At 46.1% G+C, this 21,547-nt stretch overlaps 1 protein-coding gene across 50 annotated transcripts in view; it reads left to right on the plus strand.

Moving 5' to 3' along the window:
- GAPVD1 (GTPase activating protein and VPS9 domains 1) overlaps positions 1 to 14,969 on the plus strand; it is a 29,597-nt gene extending 14,628 nt beyond the window's left edge. For 37 of the 50 annotated variants that reach the window (XM_086858498.1, XM_086858481.1, XM_086858484.1 and 34 more), the window contains 18 exons: positions 340 to 465; positions 1,271 to 1,444; positions 1,752 to 1,892; positions 2,436 to 2,570; positions 3,151 to 3,270; positions 3,716 to 3,793; positions 3,927 to 4,300; positions 4,817 to 4,904; positions 5,278 to 5,358; positions 6,009 to 6,131; positions 6,611 to 6,740; positions 7,131 to 7,240; positions 7,857 to 8,016; positions 8,314 to 8,501; positions 9,175 to 9,388; positions 9,936 to 10,008; positions 10,375 to 10,572; positions 11,267 to 14,969. In XM_086858498.1, the coding sequence (XP_086714624.1) occupies positions 340 to 465; positions 1,271 to 1,444; positions 1,752 to 1,892; positions 2,436 to 2,570; positions 3,151 to 3,270; positions 3,716 to 3,793; positions 3,927 to 4,300; positions 4,817 to 4,904; positions 5,278 to 5,358; positions 6,009 to 6,131; positions 6,611 to 6,740; positions 7,131 to 7,240; positions 7,857 to 8,016; positions 8,314 to 8,501; positions 9,175 to 9,388; positions 9,936 to 10,008; positions 10,375 to 10,572; positions 11,267 to 11,407 (2,654 nt within the window). In that variant the 3' untranslated portion in view covers positions 11,408 to 14,969. Of the gene's footprint in view, positions 1 to 339; positions 466 to 1,270; positions 1,445 to 1,751; positions 1,893 to 2,435; positions 2,571 to 3,150; positions 3,271 to 3,715; positions 3,794 to 3,926; positions 4,301 to 4,816; positions 4,905 to 5,277; positions 5,359 to 6,008; positions 6,132 to 6,610; positions 6,741 to 7,130; positions 7,241 to 7,856; positions 8,017 to 8,313; positions 8,502 to 8,627; positions 8,734 to 9,174; positions 9,389 to 9,935; positions 10,009 to 10,374; positions 10,573 to 11,266 lie in introns of all 50 variants that reach the window. The other 13 variants (XR_015278250.1, XR_015278249.1, XR_015278251.1 and 10 more) reach the window with 2 other exon arrangements.
- Positions 14,970 to 21,547: the final 6,578 nt, after the last annotated feature.

Here is a 21,547-nt window from a genome sequence, read left to right on the forward strand (position 1 = left end):
CTCAGACATAACAAAGCACAGATGTCTGTGGGATGGAAGAGGTTTGGACACATCACTTTTGCATTATTTTGTATAACTTCCAGAACTTAATTTTTGCTCTCTGTCTCCTCAAAATAAGAAAAAATATCATGAGCAAGTAAATAAATTAAAGACAGAGACTTTATTGGCTTTTAAGTTACAGCTAAGTATACAGTAGTGGTGAAATTCAATATTTGGTGTTGGAACTGCTACTTCATTTCTTGTAATTCTTATAGCGAGTTTTTGTGTTCTGAATTGTTAATGCTGTTTATTTAGGAACTGTTATTCAAATTAGTTTTAAAGTAAAATCTGTTTTCCTAGGTCCTTCCAATCGGTCCAACTCTGTGTCCTCTCTGGATCTGGAGGGGGAGTCTGTGTCAGAGCTGGGCGCGGGCCCCTCCGGCAGCAACGGCGTTGAGGCTCTGCAGCTGCTGGAGCACGAGCAAGGCAGGTGCCAGTTCTCTCTTACAAGTGCCTGAGCTCTGTAGAGGCTAAGGCCAAAGCCTTTGTGGAAAAAGGTTGCAAAATTGACCAATTTGAGGAAAAAAAAATATAAATTTTCCTTATGCAATTGCTCTTGTATTTATTTGTGTGTTTGGTTTGTTTTGGGCTTTTTCCCCAAGAAATATTCTTAGTAATCTGTTGTTAGGAAAAGGAAATTGCCTGGGATTTGGAGACTTTAAGTCCTTTATAGAAAACTGCTCGTAAAGTTTTGATTGATATCAAACTCTTCAATTCAGGAATAGGGTGATCTGGATTGGAGTAGTCTGGAAGTATCTGGATAATTTTCTGTTTAATGTCCCTTTGTCAAACACTGAACATGGTGCCCGGAGGTTGTGGCGTCTCCAGCCTGGAGATACTCAAATAATGATTGGACATGATCATGAGCAACCTGTTTTCCTTGACCAGGGCAGGGAGTTTGGGCTGGAAGGATCCCTGGAGGCCTCAGCTTTTCTGTGATCCTGTTCCTCTACAGGAATTGTATCAGTGTCTTTGTGGCACTACATTTCATTTATTTTTTCTGTCAATTTAGTTGATAAATTACCATGCGTACTTCCAGATTTTTCTTCTTATATCTCAAATACGTTTTCAGGCAGCATTCCTGGATAGTGTAATAGTACTTCACAGGCCTTCCTTTAAACCACTGGTTTACCTGAATTAGGGGGTTGTTTGTTTGTATTGTTCCAGGTTTTCAGTCTGAAGTAATTGGAGAAGCCTTTCAGAAAATCAAGAACTGTTTCTTTTTCCACAGCCACAACTCAGGATAACCTGGATGACAAGCTCCGTAAGTTTGAAATCCGTGACATGATGGGTTTGACTGATGACAGAGATATTTCAGAAACTGTGAGTGAAACCTGGAGCACAGATGTCTTGGGAAGTGACTTTGACCCCAACATCGACGAGGACCGGCTGCAGGAAATCGCAGGTAACGGGTGTGCTCTGGGTAGGTGCTGTGCTGCTCTGGAACCCAAGGCTGCAGAGCCCTCTTCCTCCTCCTCCTCCTCCTCCTCCTCCCTCCCTCAACAGGGGAATTTTCATGGATTCAACTGGAGATGTGCTCTAGGAGGATTTTTGTGTGCATGAACTGGACTGTACTTAGTTACTCGTTTCTTTTCAACACTGTGTTTTCTGATTGCTTTATTAAGGACACTCAGGATGTGTTCTTACTTTTCTCTCTAGAGCTGACTCCCCAAGCCCAGCTCTAGCCATATGCTCCGGCTTTACTTTTGCAGGTGCAGCTGCAGAGAACATGCTAGGCAGCTTGCTGTGTTTGCCAGGTTCAGGATCCGTGTTGCTTGATCCCTGCACAGGTTCAACCATATCAGAAACCACAAGTGAGGCGTGGAGTGTGGAAGTATTACCAAGTGATTCAGGTCAGAATCGGGCAGTTTTTGCTTATTTCTTTAGCATGATTCTAAGACTCTTCCAGAGGCACAGAATGCAAAACATCAGCCTCTTCCTCTTTTTTCAAGAAATCACTGTCCTAGGGTTAAGTTAGTTTTTGTGAACACTTCCAGGATTAAAAGGACAAAATACTCCTAGGCAGAAAGAAGATGAAAAGGGTTTGCAAAGGAAACTTGTGCTTGCTTTCCTTCCCTCTGGTAGGAGCTATCCAGGACCATGGTTTACTTTGGTTAGTGAAGATGTGACTGTACCCCGTTGTCTAAGAAATACAACAATTAAAACAGTAAACACTCCTTTGCATGGCTGTGCAGACAGAGCATTGGTGTCTGTGCAGAGTCCTGCCTCCTGTACCAGAGGATATAAGAAAGCTCTTGCTGAAGTGGTTGAGTTACCTTAAAACTTGAGACACTAAATCACCTCCCACCCCTTCCTTCTTCTAGTGAATATTTAGGGAGCATGGCATTGAGTAATGATACTTCCTCTCTCTACTCTGCATTGTCTCCCTTTTGTAGAGGCTCCAGATTTAAAACAGGAGGAAAGACTTCAAGAACTGGAGAGCTGCTCTGGGCTGGGAAGCACATCTGATGACACAGATGTGAGGGAGGTCAGCTCTCGGCCCAGCACCCCCGGCTTGAGCGTGGTGTCAGGTGTGTGCAACTATCTCTGGCAATGCTGTTCCGTCACAGCATGGTCAGCACTCACTTTGCTGCACGTGCTCTATTTGTACATCACTTCACTCATAAAATAACTTTCTGTGCTCATTCTGGAATTTTTAAAGCAGTGATTCTTCCTTCACCTCACAGAAGAAATAAAAAAGGCAGCAGAGTGTGCTGCAGTAGCAGTGATTAGCAGAGGAGGGTTGCTTTGGAAGAAACTCCAAACTTTCTAGTTTTATTATCACAACTTGTTTTATTTAAGTAAATCATAGCTCTAGTTCTTGATTTTGTGCGAAGTATATAAAAGTGTTTCTGATATAAAATATAAAGTATATAAAAGTCTTTCTGATGCCCCTTGTCAGAGTGCATTCATGGCTATGGTAACACTTTTGAATATGTAGAGCAGAAATAAACTGTTATTTTATGAGTACAGAAATTTGTAGTGTCTGTAGGTGCTATTTTGAGTTGGAACTTGATTACTCACTGTCCACCAAACATTTTGACAGCCTCAGGATTTTGCTTCCTTGCTCTTTGAAAGACTATTACAGATGCTTCTTTTGTTATGTGTAAGGTATTAGTGCAACATCTGAAGACATTCCTAACAAGATTGAGGATCTCAGGTCTGAATGTAGCTCTGACTTTGGGGGAAAAGATTCTGTAACAAGTCCTGACATGGATGAAACAGCCCATGGTAAGTTACTTATCTGGAATCTCTGATAAAAACAAGTGACATTTATGGAATCCTTAAATTTTACAATTTCTCCTCACTTTCAAAATGCTGGTGACTAAGCTTAATATTTTCCTTATTTGCCAGTAGTGTGTTTGTTTGACAAAGAGGCTCCAGTGCTTTGCAGTACTAGAGCTTGGGTACTAGAGCTAGGATCCTTAATTTGGTTTGATTACATTGACTGTCCTTTTGCATTTTGGGACTGGGCTGCTCCTCAAGAATTCCCAATTTTGTGATGTAATTCTTAGATCATTTCAATGTACTACAGAGTTCTTTTCAGACAGGAATAACTTTACAAATACTTTGCAGTATAAGTTTTATAAACTTCTGTTGCTGAAGTCTGTTTTTCCAATGTCTCTCGTGTTAGGAGTTTTGGTAGAGCACTAACTTTGTTCTCTCTGTATTTCAGGAGCCAGTCAGTTGACATCTCCTCCTTCTCAGACAGATTCTTTGCTTGCATTGTTTGACCCTCTGTCTTCAAATGAGGGTGAGTTGTAAAGATTAAGCTTTGTTTTAAAAATAGGCATTTTCAATGCCTCTATGTTAGTACCAAGTAGTCAGGTAATTTGGAATAATATTAAAAGAAATGTATGTGGCTTCTTTTCTGCTTGTGCCCACAGGTGTGTCAGCTGTAGTAAGGCCTAAGGTGCACTATGCAAGACCCTCTCACCCACCCCCAGACCCCCCCATCCTGGAAGGAGCCGTGGGAGGCAACGAGGCCCGGTTGCCAAACTTTGGGTCTCACGCTTTGATTCCAACGGACCTGGAAGCCTTCAAGCAGAGACATTCCTACCCGGAGAGGCTGGTCCGCAGCAGGAGTTCAGACATAGTGTCCTCAGCCCGGAGGCCTATGAGTGATCCTGGGTGGAACAGACGTGCCGGGAACGAGGAGAGGGAGCTGCCCATGGCCTCCAGCAGCACTGGGGCAGCGGTGCTGGTGGCCACCTCTCAGTCATCTTCTTCATCTCCCAGCAAGGACTCCTCCAGGGGAGAGGTGAGGCTTCTGTTCATCAGCTTATTTTTGTCTCTCATGCCCACCTTAGCTACACATCTAATGCCAGAAAGTTGGAATGAAATGTCTTTAGCCACGGAATTACAACACAGTTTTGTTACCCTTTAAACGTTGGCCAATAATGTTTTTTAAGATAAAGCTGCAGATGTTTAGAGTGGCTTAAATGGATCTGGCTTTTCTTAAATTTACTGGATGAGGTTTACTGGATTTGGTGGTACTTCAAAAACAGGTTCATTGTAGTGTTAAATTGCTTCAGCAGCCTGAAAATTAATTTTCTTTAAAAAAAAAAAATAGATTAAATCTAAGGTTCTTTTTGGCTATGGGTTTGCATTTGTAAGATGTCTTCTTTAGGAGAGATATTTCTGACTTAATCTGCTCTTTGTGCTCTGCTGTAGTTCTGTTTTTACAGTCAGTGTTGCAAAAACTGATGTGAAGGAGAAATTTTCTCTTTACACTTGATTTGGTAAATGCTCAAATGTAGACTCTGCCCTTCCATAGATTGAGGAACGGAAAGACAGTGATGATGAGAAGTCTGACAGGAACAAGCCCTGGTGGAGGAAACGTTTTGTGTCTGCCATGCCCAAAGGTAGGATCATGTCTCTCTGGGTTTGGTACTTCAATCGGAGCTCACACTGCCTTTATTATATCTTTAGCCACTTTTATGGTTAAAGTATAAATAAGTATGTAAATAAAAATGGGAAGCTACCTGATTCCCTTGGCTGGTAGTTCCCTAGAGTGTGCTGTACCCAGAAGGCAAAACTTTTGCCTGGTCTCATGTCTGTTAAAGGTGGAGCTGGCTATAGATGATGAGGTACAGTTCTGCTCTACCCCATGGATAAGTTTATGCTTTAATGAAAATTGATTTGATAAAAATTTTCTGCATTAGCCCCTTCCTTAAAGTTTCTGCTGTTTGGCCATTATCTCAGAGTAGTCTTTGATGAGGTACCTTGCATTTTCAGCTCCTATTCCATTTAGGAAGAAAGAAAAACAAGAAAAAGACAAAGATGACGCGGTTCCTGACAGATATGCAATGCTTCAAGGTACGTGAGTAACACCATCGCAGTAATGTTGTCTGAGAAAGTGCCTCCTGCAGCTCCAGAGTGCCCACCAGGTAGCTATTGACAATCAGCTATGTGCTGCTGTAGTTTATGCTCAGAACTGGCATTTTGAACAAGAAAATGGATAAAGATTTCCTCACTTGAAGGCTGTTTTTAAATTCTAACATGTCTGTTGGTGCATGCAGTGGATTTTCAACTCAAGTCCTCATTTTTCCCCTGCCCTTATTATAGAGTGCCTGTCCTTGTCACAGCTGAGCTCTAAGGATAGCTGTACTCACAATCCTGCAATAGTTACTTAACTTTGCTTTGAACCTGGGTGTTTTGTTTTCTGTTTGCCTGATCCTTTCTAGAAGTCTTCAAATATCCAAGAGCTGTTTGTGTATGCAGTATAAATGTACTGAAGATCTGCTCAGGATCTGACCTTATTTGTTCACTTTGGTTTTATTGTTTGTTTTCTGGTTTGCTTCAGACTTTATTAATACATTTGAATTTGGGCTACATGGAACACAAGCAGCTCTTTGTTTAATTGGGCTAAAAACAAGAGGCTAAATGTGTAGGATTAAGTTTTTGTATTTGCTTTTCAGTTGGCCCAACACCAAGGTAACTCTGGTTGCTTTTTATGGTCCTTTCAGATGATCCCAGCCCAAGGCTCAGTGCACAGGCGCAAGCTGCTGAGGACATTCTGGACAAATACAGGAATGCAATCAAGAGAACAAGTCCCAGCGAAGGAGCCATAGTGAACTACGACAGTGCAGGTGAGAACCTGGCTTTTGTAATCACCACAAACATAGCTTCTACTCCTTAAAGACAAAAACACTTCAGTATTCTAGACCAATGTTAGTGTTAGCAGCTGAACAATGTGAGCTCTGAACAAGGAGTGTTTTGTCCAATAATCTGTGGGACAATCCCTCAGAGGCTGGGAATTAAATCAGTATTCCCAAGGACAGCTCTTTTGTGTTGCCATTGAGGGAGCTGATGTTGATAGCACATCTCCTACCAGTTTTTTGTTTTGTTTTAAATGACACTGAAGAAGTGCCTTCCAAAACTTTTGCAGTTTCTTCTTAGGAGCTTCTGGGTTGTATGTTTTAATGTGCCCTTTTTCATATATCCAGAACAAGCTGGTTTATTTGCTGTCTCCATTCTCTCCCTGACTTTAGAATAACAAGCACAAAATTAGTCTGGTTTCTTCTTCTGACTCCTCTCTTGAGGTGTAATGTGGTTTTTGTTTCCACAGAGGCCATTGGGGATGGTGAGAGCATGCACGACTCCCCACGGGATGAGGCTTTGCAGAACATGTCTGCAGATGACCTCCCAGACTCTGCAAGTCAAGTAGCACAGCCACAAGGTTCTGCTTTCTCCTACAGGTAAATATATTTGCAGGTTTTATCTTACCCACAAAGTAGAATTAAAAGCTGAAGCTATGTGACTGGACAAGAATCTTAATATAGATTCATTGTAAACTTTCATGTGCTTGTAGTTTAAAGCATCTCAATCTGTCATATTTCCACTGATGGAGAAGGGATGTTGTAACCAAAGAGGACAGTGCAATTTGATGTTTAAGAAAATCCCTTTGAAAATAGTGCTGTATCAAAAGAACTGATATTCTAAAGTCTTGAGAATGTTGTATATTATAATGATGTAAAATAGCTTCTAGGCAGTATTAAAAAAAGAATTGAAGAGAAATCTTCAATTCTGCTTTTTGAAGAAGTAGACCTCTCATCAACTGTGTTAAGGAAGTATTTTTCCTCTTTAAGGGATGCAAAGAAGAAATTGAGATTGGCTCTCTGTTCAGCAGATTCTGTTGCCCTCCCAATGCTGACACATTCAACAAGGAATGGTCTCCCAGACCACACAGACCCTGAAGGTAAAGGCTCTGTGCTGTGTGTGTCTCTCCTTGTCCCCATGTAATGGCACTTGCATTGCACCATTTATGGTCCTTTCTCTTTGCCATAAATATTGAGGGCACAGGCTGCCTTCTGCCCCCAGAGTGTTTTCATTCTTACTCCACAGACAAACTGCCATCTCTGCCTGGTCTAAGATTTTTTTGTAATGAAGTATCACAGATACAATGCAGGTAGAGCCTGGAGCTATAGAACAGACTCTCAAAATACATGTGCTGTTAGGAGTTTTGCTACTTGAATGATTTACTGGGTCTTTATGTTGACTTAGTATAAATGTGTTGTGTTGTATCCTTTTATTCACTCTCAGTTTATTTGCAGACAGGAGAATATGTCACCTTATCTGGTCATCTTCACTTTCAGAATGGTTCTTAATACTAGATAAGATAGTAATATGGAAGCTATCCTCTAACAGCTGGAAAATTCAGAAAGGCTTATTAAATTGCTCTAAAATAACACTGATTCCCTAATGTACAGAAGTTTTGTTTTAAACCGTTAATGTGTTTCCCATATTCAAAAATAATTTATTTTCATTGTGCCTGCGTTTCTTTTCCTTAATATTTTTCCTTTGTTCTTTTTTAGATAATGAAATTGTGTGCTTCTTGAAAGTTCAGCTGGCTGAAGCCATCAACCTGCAGGACAAGAACCTGATGGCGCAGCTGCAGGAGACGATGCGCTGCGTGAGCCGCTTCGACAACCGCACCTGCCGCAAGCTGCTGGCCTCCATTGCAGAGGACTACAGGTAGCTTGTCCGGTGTCCCATCAGCAGTGGGCTCCCAAATTCATGTGTTTATTCAGCAGCAGATTGGGAAGTTCCCTTTTGTTTTAAATAGTGCTTTACCAAACCAGGTTATTGCATCTCTGCGTCCCCACAAAAGGATGCAATTTGCTCACCTGTGTGAGGCAAGCTTCCGAATTCAGGCATTGTTTTATTTTAAAAGCAACAAGTGGAAGAATCCTTTGCACTATGACTCAGCAGTCTGTAAAGCTGTTAGCCTCTGTTTTTGTTGTGAATCTGATGTAGAGCTCTTTGCTTTAGGAAAAGAGCTCCATATATTGCTTATTTAACTCGCTGTCGCCAAGGCCTGCAGACAACACAGGCACACCTGGAGAGGCTCTTACAGAGAGTCCTGCGAGATAAAGAAGTGGCCAACAGATACTTCACTACAGTCTGTGTGAGGTTACTGCTGGAGAGCAAGGAAAAGAAAATAAGGGAGTTCATTCAAGGTAAGATTAATGCAGACCAAAGTTTTTATATTCCTTTACTTCGTATTTAGATGCTGACTTGGGTTAATGTTTTAAAATATGTCTTTTGATCTGAAGAGTAGATTCCTAAAATTATTTTATTTTCAGATGGTGAATTAATGGCTAAACAGACAGATTACTGTGCCTTTACAATATGTTGTGGCAGCTAAGCTATGGTAATTGTCTGCATTTTTCATGGGCTGAGAGAATGAAGGTAATTTGACCTTACTTGGCTGAAAAAGTTATGCTAAATCACATTATCTGCCCCATGGCAGAAGCATGAATACTATTAATTATTTTATATCTACTGATAATGATAAATTAAGTTGCAGCATTCAATTCTTAGTCCAGAACCTATGGCTGAACCTTAGAAGACATGTGGGATAATAATAGCGTGAATCAAGTGAATCAAAGATTCAAAAATATCACAGCATAAGATACAGTGGCACAAGGAAATTCAAAATAGTCACTTATACCAAACTGGTTCTATGTTCTTAGTGCACATATCTGACTAAATGAAGCACATAAGGAATTTGGAGTCAGTTCTTGCTCCTGGAGCATATAGTGCTGCACATTAAATGTGCCTGAAAAACCTAGCAGAAATAATATTTTTTAACTTAAGCAAATGTTCTTTCTCTTCCTCCTTTTTTATCAGATTTCCAGAAACTCACGGCAGCAGATGATAAAACAGCCCAAGTAGAGGATTTTCTCCAGTTCCTGTATGGGGCTATGGCTCAGGATGCCATATGGCAGAATGCCAGTGAGGAGCAGCTCCAGGATGCACAATTAGCCATAGAGCGCAGTGTGATGAATCGCATTTTCAAACTCGCCTTCTACCCTAATCAGGATGGAGATATTTTGCGTGACCAGTAAGTTAATGGAATTCAAAGGACTTGTTTTCTCCTTTGCAGTTGGTGCAATGGAAGCTGTGCAGCCCTCCTGTGACAGACTTGTGTGAGTCAGCCACACAAATTCATGTTTTCGTTCAGAACATTTTGTAAAAGAACGAGGAAGGGCTTTAGCGTCATGTGCAAATGTGTTTGCAACAAACTGCTAGAACAGGAAAAAAATAGTTGTAATGGTTTGGGATACAGATATCAGGTCTGCAAGTGTGTGTGCTGAGAGAATGATCAAAACCTGGTTCAGGACTGGACCTGGTCCATTTACTGCTTTTGGTCAGTATTTTCCATGCATTTGGGGTTCCTGAGGTTTAGAACAGATTATGTTGGGATGCTTTAGAAGATTTATGGTTGTTCTTGGCTGTACAGAACTATCCTCTGCATCTTCACTGACCTGGCGTCCATCATCTGTAGGGCCACATTCCTGAAGATCTTTCTTGTTCTATCAAACATGAAACAAGTTACCTCAGCTGGCTGACTGCTGCTTACTTTTCACTCTTGTTTTTTGTGTTTTCAGGGTCCTTCATGAGCACATACAGAGGTTATCCAAAGTAGTAACTGCAAACCACAAGGCACTTCAGATACCTGAGGTAACAACTCTTTTCCTTTGCTTCTGTATGTGTGTGCTGGGGCTGGACTGGGATTGGGATGGGGAGAGGATTGTTCTGTTTTACACTTCGAAGGCTTGCTTTGCTGTCTGTGACAGCTGAAATGCCTGCAGGAAAAATACGCTGTACCCATGCTGTGGCCCTGGGCAGCCTGTGCCAGGGCCTCACCATCTTCACAGGAAACCATTTCTTCCATATATATAACTTAAATCTCCCTCTTTCAGTTTGAATTCATCTTGCCTTAAAGCTTCCCATTTCTGCAAAGCCTGTGAGCCTCTAGTACATCAGCTCCTCTGTGGTGCACAGCAGTGGCTTGTCCAAATGCAGGCTGGGTTGGTTTTTCCCCAGGTGTATCTCCGGGAGGCACCGTGGCCATCGGCACAGTCCGAGATCCGCACAATAAGCGCTTACAAAACGCCCCGGGACAAGGTGCAGTGTATCCTGAGGATGTGCTCCACCATCATGAACCTGCTCAGTCTGGCCAACGAGGATTCTGTTCCTGGGGCAGATGATTTTGTTCCTGTTCTGGTCTTTGTCCTCATAAAGGTGAGTTCTTTTGCAGAGATCACAAATTGAATTCTAGTAATAAACAAGCAAATTTAGGAGGAGAGATAATGCCTGTGGGTCATGGGGAGTTGGCCAGGCTCAAACCCAAATCTGCTTCAGCAGGGTTTGAATAGAAATGTCAGAAATGAGTCAGAGTTACGGTTTTTGAATCCAAGCAAACTTTGCATTTGGAACCAAGGAAATTGGGGTGCAGATGTTGTGTGTGGAGTAGAGTTTGTTTGAGGCATGTCCACCAGTATCTGTCTTCTGACTGCTTCGTGCAGTCCTCAGGACCAAGATCCAGACCAGGAGTGACTTGGGTTGTGTTGTTGGTTTGTTTTGACATGAGTGGAGAATGGTCTGAAGTGTAACATGCTGAAACAACAGACTTTACATGTGTTGAGGTCCTGATGACCTTCACAGATTGTGCCAGTGTTCCCCTTCTTTCTCTTCGCCTGATAGTCATTTTTCCTTGTTGGAAAAATGTTCCTTTCATCAAACCTGATGCTTTGTGAGTGTGTGAAGTGGGGCTGGTGAGGATAAACAGTCCCTACCCTGCAGTGGGTTACATGCCCTGTAGGATGAGGATCACTGCACAGAGGGAATTGTGTTTCTGTTCTGTATCTTGCGGCGTTTGTGGATGTTGAGCTTTGTGAACAAGCTGTGAGTATCTCTCTCTCATCTCCCACCCCAGGCAAACCCCCCTTGCCTGCTGTCCACTGTGCAGTACATCAGCAGTTTCTATGCCAACTGCTTGTCAGGAGAGGAGTCGTACTGGTGGATGCAGTTCACAGCAGCCGTGGAGTTCATCAAAACCATCGATGATCGCAAGTAGCTCGCACAGAACAGGCAGCCTGTGGACAGGAGAGGAGTTTCTAAGAATGTACAACAGCTGTAAAAGCTGAAGAAAAGACTTTCCTTGTAAAATACTGTACAGAATTGAGGCATTTTAAAACACACCTTTACTAATCTAATTAATTTAACAGGTTTTCCTCTTCTCTTTGGGTTGCGTTTTTCTCCCCTTTAGATACTGGCACTGCAAAAGGGACCACAGTTTTCAGGTATTTTGGAATCTCAAACCATTCAGAAAATTCTCCATGCTATCTCCACCACCCCTCTTCCTGAATTCTTATGTGAATAATTCACTTCATTTGATTTCTAACAGAAAACTGAAATGAGGAATCAGGGCAGCCACATAGTAAACTTTCTAGTTGAATACACCTTTTATTAAGAAAACACCAGCCACACTGAAAGTTTGTAGTAGGTGACATCAATTATCGGTTATATTTCATCTAAATTTAAAATCTGTGAGGACAGTGTAAATATTATATAATTATATTTAATGCATTGCAAGTATCTTTGGACTTACTATCCTTTGAATAAACAAGCAAAAGCCTCTCTGACCTCTAACAGGTTGTGATGTACCATGTTTTGGTGACACAAGGACTTCCTCAAAAGGCTAAGATATAAAAGGGCAAACTGAACTATTTATTAAGATGTAATTAAGATTACTGAAATTTCTAAAACTGGAATTTATAACAAGGCTTATTAGCTAGCTGAACACTTCTTGGCTAGGGCATTAGGGTGTTACAGAGGTTTGGATATATAGAGGAGAGGGACTGTAAGTTACAATAGAGAAGTCTAATATAAAAAGGAGAAATAAAATACCTTACTGTAATATTTTTTCTGAGCTATTGTGTATACTGTACAAACCCCAAACAGAGATCCTTAACAGAACCTTGGGCTGTAATATATATTTTGATTAGTGACATTAAATACATATGCCAGGGGGTTCAGTGAATGTTTTTACTAAATGTTCTTCGTGTTGTCTGCTATGCAGCAGTGCAAGTTTTACTGTTCATAAAAAATATTTTAAAATAATATAACACTGTTCTTTATGAAACATATCATGACATCAGTTCAGGATGTTTTATAGATTTCTCACCCCACCTTCCCCTTAAACTGACAGTTATCAATTTAAAGAGGTTTTTATGCACAACACCACATGGGTTTTTTCATGAGTGAAGTGGTCTGGGGCATGGCCAGTGGGTGTTGGCTGTATATAACCACTTGCTGCTCTTTTTCAGCTTCAATACAGTGAAAAAGGACAGCGAGCGTTGAACTTTTTCATGTCAGTATTATTTCTTGCTCTTTCCAGAGTGTTCATTGCACTTCTGACACAGGGATGTGGTAAGACTTGGAGTCTGTGAGTAGTAAAGAAAACAAAATCTTTCTCACATTCTTTTCAAAACACAATTGGTTCATTTTGTGTGTGTATGCATTTTGATGATTAAAACCTATAAGAAACTAGTACTTGGGAAAATCATGTGATTAATTGGCATTAGAGCAATTTATGTAAAGTATTGAGTGCTTGATTTTGCTGTGGTACTTGTCAAGGCATAATCAGGAAACTTACTTTTTAGGGCTCGCAGATATAATTCAATCTAGTAGTTTTGCCAAACTAATCACAGGTGAGAATGTGGGATGGTAACCTTTTCCTTTTCTTGTTAGTCTTTCTCCTCTATTAGAGACTTGAATGTGTGGAGGAGCAATACTCAGTCAAAACAGAATTCTTCTGATCTGCCTTACTTGGTGTCTCAGTCTGTGTAGCGTTGCAATATTCTGGTTATTTAGCCTTGATGGGTTTTTGGTGCTGAACATAACTCAATATTGCAAGCACAGCCCTGCAGCAAAGCACAAACTTGCCCTTGAAGATATGGCCAGATCATATCAAAAAGCAATATAAATTCATTTTTATTGAAGTGTCCTGTAATATGTAATAATTACTTGAATATCCGAGATGTTAAAACTGATGTGTGAAAGTTCTGCAGTTTGGGTGTTGGTTGAGGAGAGTATTTGTAGGATCCCTGAAGAAGGCACGAGGATGTAGGAGGTGGTGATCACCCTCTGTGTTGCCTCTCTGTGCTGGCCTGGCTCATGGGGTTTGGTCAGCACCATCGGGGCTTTCAGGTTCACTCTCCTTTATGGAAGGGGCAAGAACCATTTCCTTCACAGCTTTTATCACTTGGTTTCTCTGCATAGAAAAATACTTAAAAGAACTGGAGTCTTTTTTAAAATGTTACTTAGTTATTCTAAAACCAGTAGGTTTCAGTGAGCCCCAGGTGAGCTGAGAGTTTTTGTAGCAAGATGGTCCTTTGCTTTTTTTTTCCAGCCTACTCTGAAGGTCCTTTATATAGTCTTGATAGGTGTAGTTAGAGAATTAGGCTTTCCAAAGAATTAAAAACCTGCCTGTAATGTCTGTTTACTGTTTTCCCCGGTGTCCCGTAATGTTTTGTTTTAAAATGCTAAATTCCTTGTCTAGGAGGTGATGTTGTTAGGTTTGATGTGCAATAGCAAAGATGAAAAGACACTGCATAAAGGACCAAAAGTACCAGAACTGCTGCCAAAAGGTGCCAGCCACGGGCCTGTTGCTGTAACCTCGGTGCTTTCTGTGAATTAAACTACTTCAGCCAGTGGAGGAGGAATGGAACATTTTGGGCAAAGCAGAGCAGGGAGAGGTCCTTGGTAAGAGGTCACAGTCGTGGACTCCAGGCTTGGTCATTGTCTCAGCACAGATTGTTGGCACGTTCTGAGGAACTGCCCCGTTAAACAATGCCATGTCTGTGCCTGGGAATGCTACAGAGGTGCTGGTTTCCTTTTTTGGTAGAGGAGGGAAAGGAAAGGGCTGGGGTTTTCATCTTTAGGAGATTCCTTTGTGCTCCTAAGTGAGATTTCTCTTTAAACCTTTTAAAAATCCTCTTTAAGGAGAATCAGAATGTGTCTGGCCTGTCAAGGATTTGAGTTTAAAAGTTTTTGTTTTGAAGACCTTTTACTACCAAATGCTGAATGTAACTGCCATAAACTTCAGGAAAAAAAGCCACAAACATGATGCTGTTTCCTGTGGGTGAGCCTGGTGAGCACAGTGTTGGTTTGTATTGCTTGAAAATGTTCTTGTTCTGTTAAGCCAAATTCTCACAGAATTGGAGAACTCACTGCCATGGGAATGGGGTGGGGGAAGGGGGTAGGAGGGGGCAGAGCTGCTGGCAGCAGAGCTGTGTGTTGGCACGAGTGAGTCAGTGTGCCTGGAGAGCTGGAGCAGCAGGAGGGCAGTGGGGACGGAGGGAAGGATGCTCGTGTCTGGGTGCAGCTGGGAACGTGGTTGAGCCTGTACTACTTGAGAATTAACCTCTGCTGAGTTAGTAGTGTGTGTTCTGTACCTTTTAATTGTGCTTTACCTCTATTGAAAAGCTTTGTACTGCCTCTCCTCTTTGGTAAAGCCTTTATAAATCTAAATTAACAAGCTTGCACAATCTTGTATACAGGAACCCCATCTTGTCTCTTAACGTGATTATTAATGTATTATTCTGTAAAAACTGATTAAAAGGAGAGCAGTTTAACCACCTGGCTTTGACGTTTCTGCCTTGTTCCAGTGCCATCAGCAGTTGTGCTGGGGATGGCAGTGCAAGCGTGAGCAGCTTCCCACTAACTCTGTGGTTTTGCGTTGGGCATTGCTGCTCTGCTCCATCCTCCCACCTCATGGGGAAGGGACATTGGCAAAAAAGAACCAAACTGCAGTAAAGGGGAGAGGAAGCTCCACTGCACTGACTGCTTAACTCAGAGCTCTTCAGTTACTATTTTGAATCTGCAGCTTAGATGTTCTGGTAGCTTGAGAGGAAAGAAATAGCTCTGCCTGCAGCAGGACTGTGCGTGTCCCTCCGCTGGCTGCTGTTTGATGCCTTGTTGAGAATAGTCGAGTCCAAAAGGAGTATGTTTGTCATCTTTTTTCTTAGGAAATGTTCCTTTTTCCTGATGAGACAGGAGAATTTCTTCAGCTGCCGTGTACCCGCCCAGCCCTGCGGGCGGGGCCAGGGCGGGTGCGGTGGTGACGGTGCTGTGAGCCTGGTCCCCGCAGTGTTATTGACCTTGATTCTCTCTCATTTGCATCCAGCATTTTTCATCCTGTGGAATATGGTGTTTGGGGACCTTTCCATCATTAAGTGGATTTACAGCAATTTCCTTATGTGTTTTCTCCAAGGGATTCTGTTATGAGAGGCACATTAAATCTCCATTAATACCTCATTATCCGACTGATAAGATTACCATGATAATGAGGCAGAAATTCTAATTGTTTCACTTCTTGTTGTGCCTTTCATTAAATCATATACCTGGAAGTTGCTGTCAGAGTCGGGATCTCCAGCCTGCAGAGCTTGGGAGGTGACCTGGTCCTGTGCATCCTGGTTCTGTCCATGCTGCTCGAGGGATCCTGAGCTGCACTGGTCTTTTCTCCTGGGCTCCTGTGCCTCCTGCCACGGCCTCTCCTCCATGGCCATGCTACCAGAAGGGCTTCCAGTGGCCCCAGGGCCCTTGACAGCCTGCACTGTTGAGCATGGATTTGGTGGGACTGTGTTCTGTGTGCCCGTGCCGTGGTTGTACAGAGCCGCCTGCTCCTGAGGGTGGTTGAGCACAGGGCTGTGCAGCCTCTCTCAGAGCTGCTGCAGCCCATCAGGTCAATGATCCATGAACTAAAAAGTCTCTAAGAAAGAGCAATTATTGTCTATCATGTGTCAGAGGCGCCCGTATTGACCCCGATGGATGGAGCCATTATGGCCTGTTGAGGCAGCGATCCATGAACGGGGTTTGTGGGAGCAGAGTTCTGGACACACCACTCTGGGTCTGGACACGCCACTCTGGGTCTGGACACACCGCTTCGGGTCTGGACACACCGCTTCGGGTCTGGACACATCGCACCGGCACTGGCACCACACGGTGAGGGGTCAGGGAGGCTCAGGAGGGCAGCAGCGGGGATGCTGCCAGCTGCCCTGGGCAGCCTGGAGCCAGACTGAGGTGGGGAATGGCTCTGCTGGGCCCCAGAGCTCCCCAGGGGCTGTCCCCCAACTGCTGCTCCCCTGATGCCTGCACAGGGATTCCCTGTGACCAGCATGACAGCCATCCTCACCAGGAAATGGCACAGAGCCCTGCCTGGCACTGGATCCAGCTCTGTATCCAGCAGCTATCCCTGCACTCAGCCTGTGCCTCAAGCCCAGCTGCTGAGGCAGAGGAACCCGTGGGGGCTGGCACCTCGTGCCGGTCCCCGTGGGCCCCGGCCTTGGCTGTGGGGCCGGGCAGGGCTGTGCTGCTCCGAGGGGCCTGGCCCCCAGCCCTGGCTCCCCGGCTCTGCACAAGAACTGAGCATTATCCTGCACGAGGGGTCTCAGGCTCCTCCTGCGCAGAGAAGGAGATGTCTCCATAGTAACTGGCACGTTTGGAGGGCAGGAGGCGTAGGGGACGGGAGACAAAGCCTGTGCGGGAGCGGCCTGCCTCCGGCAGGGCACCCTCGGCCGGAGCTGTCCCGCGGCTCCCTGGGCACACAGCGCTGGCCCTGCCACGGCTGTGTGGCGGTGTCACCCTGCGCCAGGGGTGGCCTTTGGCAGCAGCCCGCAGAGCCCGGGCGGGGCCGCAGCTGGGCCCGGCAGGTGCGGGAGGGCGGCGGGGCCCTGAGGGGAGCGGGCACTGCCCGCCCTGCCCGGCAGAACCGCGCCGAGCCACCGAGCCAGCACAGTCGTTGGGCTGGGGTTAATCAACATTCATTCATGTTTCCAAGTGTAAATTGAGCATTTGTTTAATTATGTGTAAGCAGCAATACATTCTGGCCATTATCTAAATCACTATTTTATTTCCTGGATGTGGTTTCATAATGCCGGGTTTGTGCTCCAGCCTCTGCATCATTAACAGAGAAGAGTTAATGAATATAAAAGCGTAAAGGCTAATTACACTTTAATTTACAATCATGGTCTCATTTTGGGACCACATGAAATCTGTTTTGAAAACAATTAAAGCAAACAAAAAAACCAGCCCGGTGCAGGTCTGGTGAGCAGAAGGCTTTTGGCACAAGGCAAGCGGTGGTCACCGGGCCCGGGGAGCTGCGGCCACTCGGGGCTGCCCAGGGAGGGTCCCTCGCCCTCCCCTTGGCCCCGTGGGGTGGTGGCCCAGGCTGGGGCCCGTGCTGCTGTGGGGACGGTGCTGAGGGATGGAAATCGGAGCCCAAGCGGGAGCACAGTTCACTGGAAGGAGACAAAGATTTATTGGGCTGCAGATGTTGGAAGCAAAATTCAGCAATCGTGCTGACTCCAGCACTTTGCAGTGTTTACCGTTCCTGGGCATCCAGTCCTGTGCCTGCCTGCAGGCAGCGGTGCCTGGTCCTTGGAGGGGCGGTGGAAGGAACAGAGAAGGTGAGCAGGGCCCGGCTCTGTCCGTGCCACGCTGTTGGCGGGAGGATCGCACTGGGCAGCAGAGATTTTGTGACCTCAGTGCTGGGTCAGGGGCAGCTCCCTGCAGGCTGCCCAGAGCATGTGGGCACTGCCAAAGCCGATGCCATGTCCAGGCACGGGGCAGGAACTGTTCCCACTGACACGGGATTGCCTTTCTGGATCTGGCTGTGAACAGGAGCCTGCGCTCCCATGCTTTGCAATGAGTGAATACCTGTTTGTATTTCCTTTATTCTGATTCCCTCAACAATGGGATAAAATCCATGTGCTGAGACCGGGATGGAGCAGTGGCCTCGTTCCCAGAGGTTCATTCCCTTCTCTGGGCTGGCCGCCTGCAGCGGGCAGAGGAAATAAATCTCCCTGAGAAAACCACTTTGCTCACACAATTCCAATCCAACAGGGCATCATGGCATCACTCACTTCTTGTTTTATTTAGCTGATAATCTTTTATTGGGCCAGTTGAACCCCGTAGAAGCACGATGCCTTTCCTGGCTGCCGCAGGTGCTCAGAGCTGGGGGCTCATGGGCCCGAGCACTGTGAGGGCAGCAATTCCCATCCCTGCCATGCCTCAGCTTGGGCAGTGCTGTTGGCTGTGCTGGGACGTGTCCCCCAGGCCTCTGCCCTGAGCTGATGCCCTGCAGAAGCACTGAAGTCCCCAGGGTTTTGCTTACACCACCTAAGGTGGAGGATGGGAGGTGTCCTTCTTCTGCCAGGCAGCTCTAGAGGTGGCTCAGGGACATCTGCTCAGCACTTGTGGAGCCAGGGGCTCTGTGGGTGCCCCTCCTGCTGGTGGATGTGCTGAGCTGGGACAGAGGAGGCTCCTTCACCAGCAGGCACCATAACAGACCCTGTGACAGACCCTTGCTGGAAGGTGGGTGCTGCTGTGCCCCCGGCCCGTGGGCTCCATGTGCTCAGTGATAGGAGCCCATCCCTGTTCCACTGCAGGCACCCGGGAATGCCTCCCTCCCTGTCCCTTGGATAATGTAGGAGCTGTGCCACAGCTAAAACCTCGTGTGTCTCTCAGACAGGTTTGTCATCCAGCTCAGTGTGGCGGGGCAGTGTCACTAACGAACACAGCCAGGGGCTGAGCACCTGCAGTCGCTAATTGAAAGTGCTCACAATTGGGAATTCATGTGGGTTAGGCACAGTACCTGCACTAACATGGATCTGACACAAAAATCCATGGCTACTGAGGGCAGCAGGGGAGGAACAGCTGCAGCGCCCTGCCCACACTGGAAGCAGCACTGGCATCACGAGGCTCAGACCTTGTCACTCCACCACCCTGAAAAATGTGACACCCAACCTGCAGCCGAGGGGGATGCCAGGGCTGCTGAGGGCTCCAGGTATCTGGGGAGGCATTGGCTCCAATGTGTTGTGTCTCATGAGGGCTCAAGTCTCACTCAGGACCCTTTGCAGTGGCACTGGTGGTCACAGGGCTCAGCTCCCCTTGGGAGACATGGGGACACTGCTTGTGCAGGGCATCATCAGCTCCCTCCAGCTCCCCCTTGTCAGCATTCCCACCTCCCCACTAATCCTTGTCATCCCAAATCCTATCAGCACTGATTTGATATTTACCTCCAAATCATGGATGAACATGTTGAACATCATCATCGGATGATGATTCCCCATTGACAACCACTTTCTGAGACCTGTCAGTCAGCCAATTCTTAATCCTTCTAATGTGAGCTCTATTGATATTATATACAGCTAATTTTTTAATCAAAACGTCATGTGCTATTAAATCAAACGCCGAGCAGAAGCCAAAGCACACCACTGCTCCTCAGTTACTTTTATAAGGTAAACTTCTAAATTCAAGGAACGATTTTAAAATATTTTTGACAAGCCTGACTTCCCATCCAGCCATGCTCCTGGCTCTGGTTACAGCCCCTCTTGCCACCACCTGTAGCCATTGCAGCTCCTCAGCCTTTCCCCAGGATGGACACGACAGGAGGGGCAAGTGTGGCCAGAGGAGCAGTGTCCTGCAAGGCCGGAACGGGGCTGGGTATGCCCGGGGAGGGCTGAGTGCCAGGGCAGAGCTGCTCCGGGACAGAGGAGCCACATCCAGGCCACTTCACAGTTAAAGTCTTGGTGGGGAAATGGGAATTTTCCTCCTGTGCTGGATGCAGCCTCTGACCTGAAAATGCCGGCCCAGCCTCCCCGGATGCGGAGCGGGAGCAGGCGTGCAAATGTGATATGACAGCGCAAGGCACACCAATATGGTTACCAGCTGTCCGGCCGCCACTGGGCCCTACTGGGTGGGAGGGCGATGCCCCAGTCACAGATGCATTTCGGGGGGAGAGGGAGGGAAGGGTCAGGCTCGGGCAGTACGTGCAGGCAGGCACACGCTGCCCAGCGCCAGGTTGCTGGGATGGCACCAGCTCTCATCAGAGCGGGACCGACCCGTGGGTCCCACCAGAGTCGCCCTGGATGGTGCTTGGGTGCAGTTTGGGTGCCTGTGCCACCGTGGCTGAGCTTTGGGGACCCCTGCCCAGAGCCAGGTGAGTCAGGCTGCTGGCAAGCCCCCTGCCCGGAGAGCCCCTCCAGCTGCCCCCCGTGGGGGGATCCTGCACAGGTCCCTCCAGCATAAGGCGACTTGCCCAGCATGGTCCCCAGCAGCTCAACCAACCCTTTGTAAATCTAAATTAATAAGGTTGCACAGCTACAGACACAGGAACATGGGCTGTGTCTTGTCTTTGTCGATCAATGCTTTCTATCATCCCATAAAGCTGATTAAAAAGCAGAGCAGTTCATCTCACCAGGTTCTGCATCCCAACATTATAAATTTGATATTCCGGTTAATGATTGTCAGCACTGGCGGAGGACACGGAAGCTGGTCAGTATTTGTGGTTTATAATTAATACTGGAGCACTGGAGTTTATGTATAATTTTGGAGCATTGCTGCAGAGGGCACCAAGGAGGAATTTGGGCTGGTTAGGAATTTATTATCCCTAAAATGCCAAAGAGCAAGAGAAAGGCAGTTTGTGTGTCCAGCACTGCCCATGCCAGAGGGACACAGAGTGACCAGTGTGACCTGTCATGGTCACCAGCTCTGCACCTGTGTCCCCAGGGCTGCTGGGAGGGTCAGCTGAGGGGGTCAGCTACATCCCAGCCCTTCTCTGCTGTCCGTAGGGAAGCTGCACTGAACAGATGTCTCTGCCCCAGCTCTGGACACAGGGATGTTGGTCCCTCAGGCTAGAGGTGACCTGGTTGCCAATGCCAGCTGCTTGGAGAGCCCATGGCTGGATGACGCTGTGCCTCCCTGTCTGTCAGCCCTGCCGGGGGTCACAGCCCCTCGCTGGCTGCGGGCAGGGCTGCGGTGGCCGGTACTTGTCAGCCATGTGGCACAGGGTGCCACCAGTGCACCCCGCAGTCACTGCCCGAGCCAGTACAGGGAATTTGGGGACTTCCTCCAGAAATAAGAAACTTGACCCCATAGGGATGTCTTGAGCTGTTTCTCTGGGCTAAAACCTCGTAACTCGACCAGATCCCCAGTGTCAGACAGCCTCCTGTCCTGGATCAGTGAGGTGAACGGGGAGCTGAGGGATCACTGGCCCTCCAGAAAGGAGCAGGGACAGAGACAGGGGTAGGGACAGGAGCAAGGACAGAGAAAGGGCCAGGGCCAGGCCACGGCGGTGTCGCGCAGCCTGTGCCGCGCCGGAGGGGCCTCAAGGTGGCACCGTAAGAGTGGGAACAGCGCGGCAGAACAAAGG

The sequence above is a fragment of the Cyanistes caeruleus genome, chromosome 20 (assembly GCF_971803275.1).
Source record: "Cyanistes caeruleus chromosome 20, bCyaCae1.hap1.1, whole genome shotgun sequence".
NCBI classification, from domain to species: Eukaryota; Metazoa; Chordata; class Aves; order Passeriformes; family Paridae; genus Cyanistes; species Cyanistes caeruleus.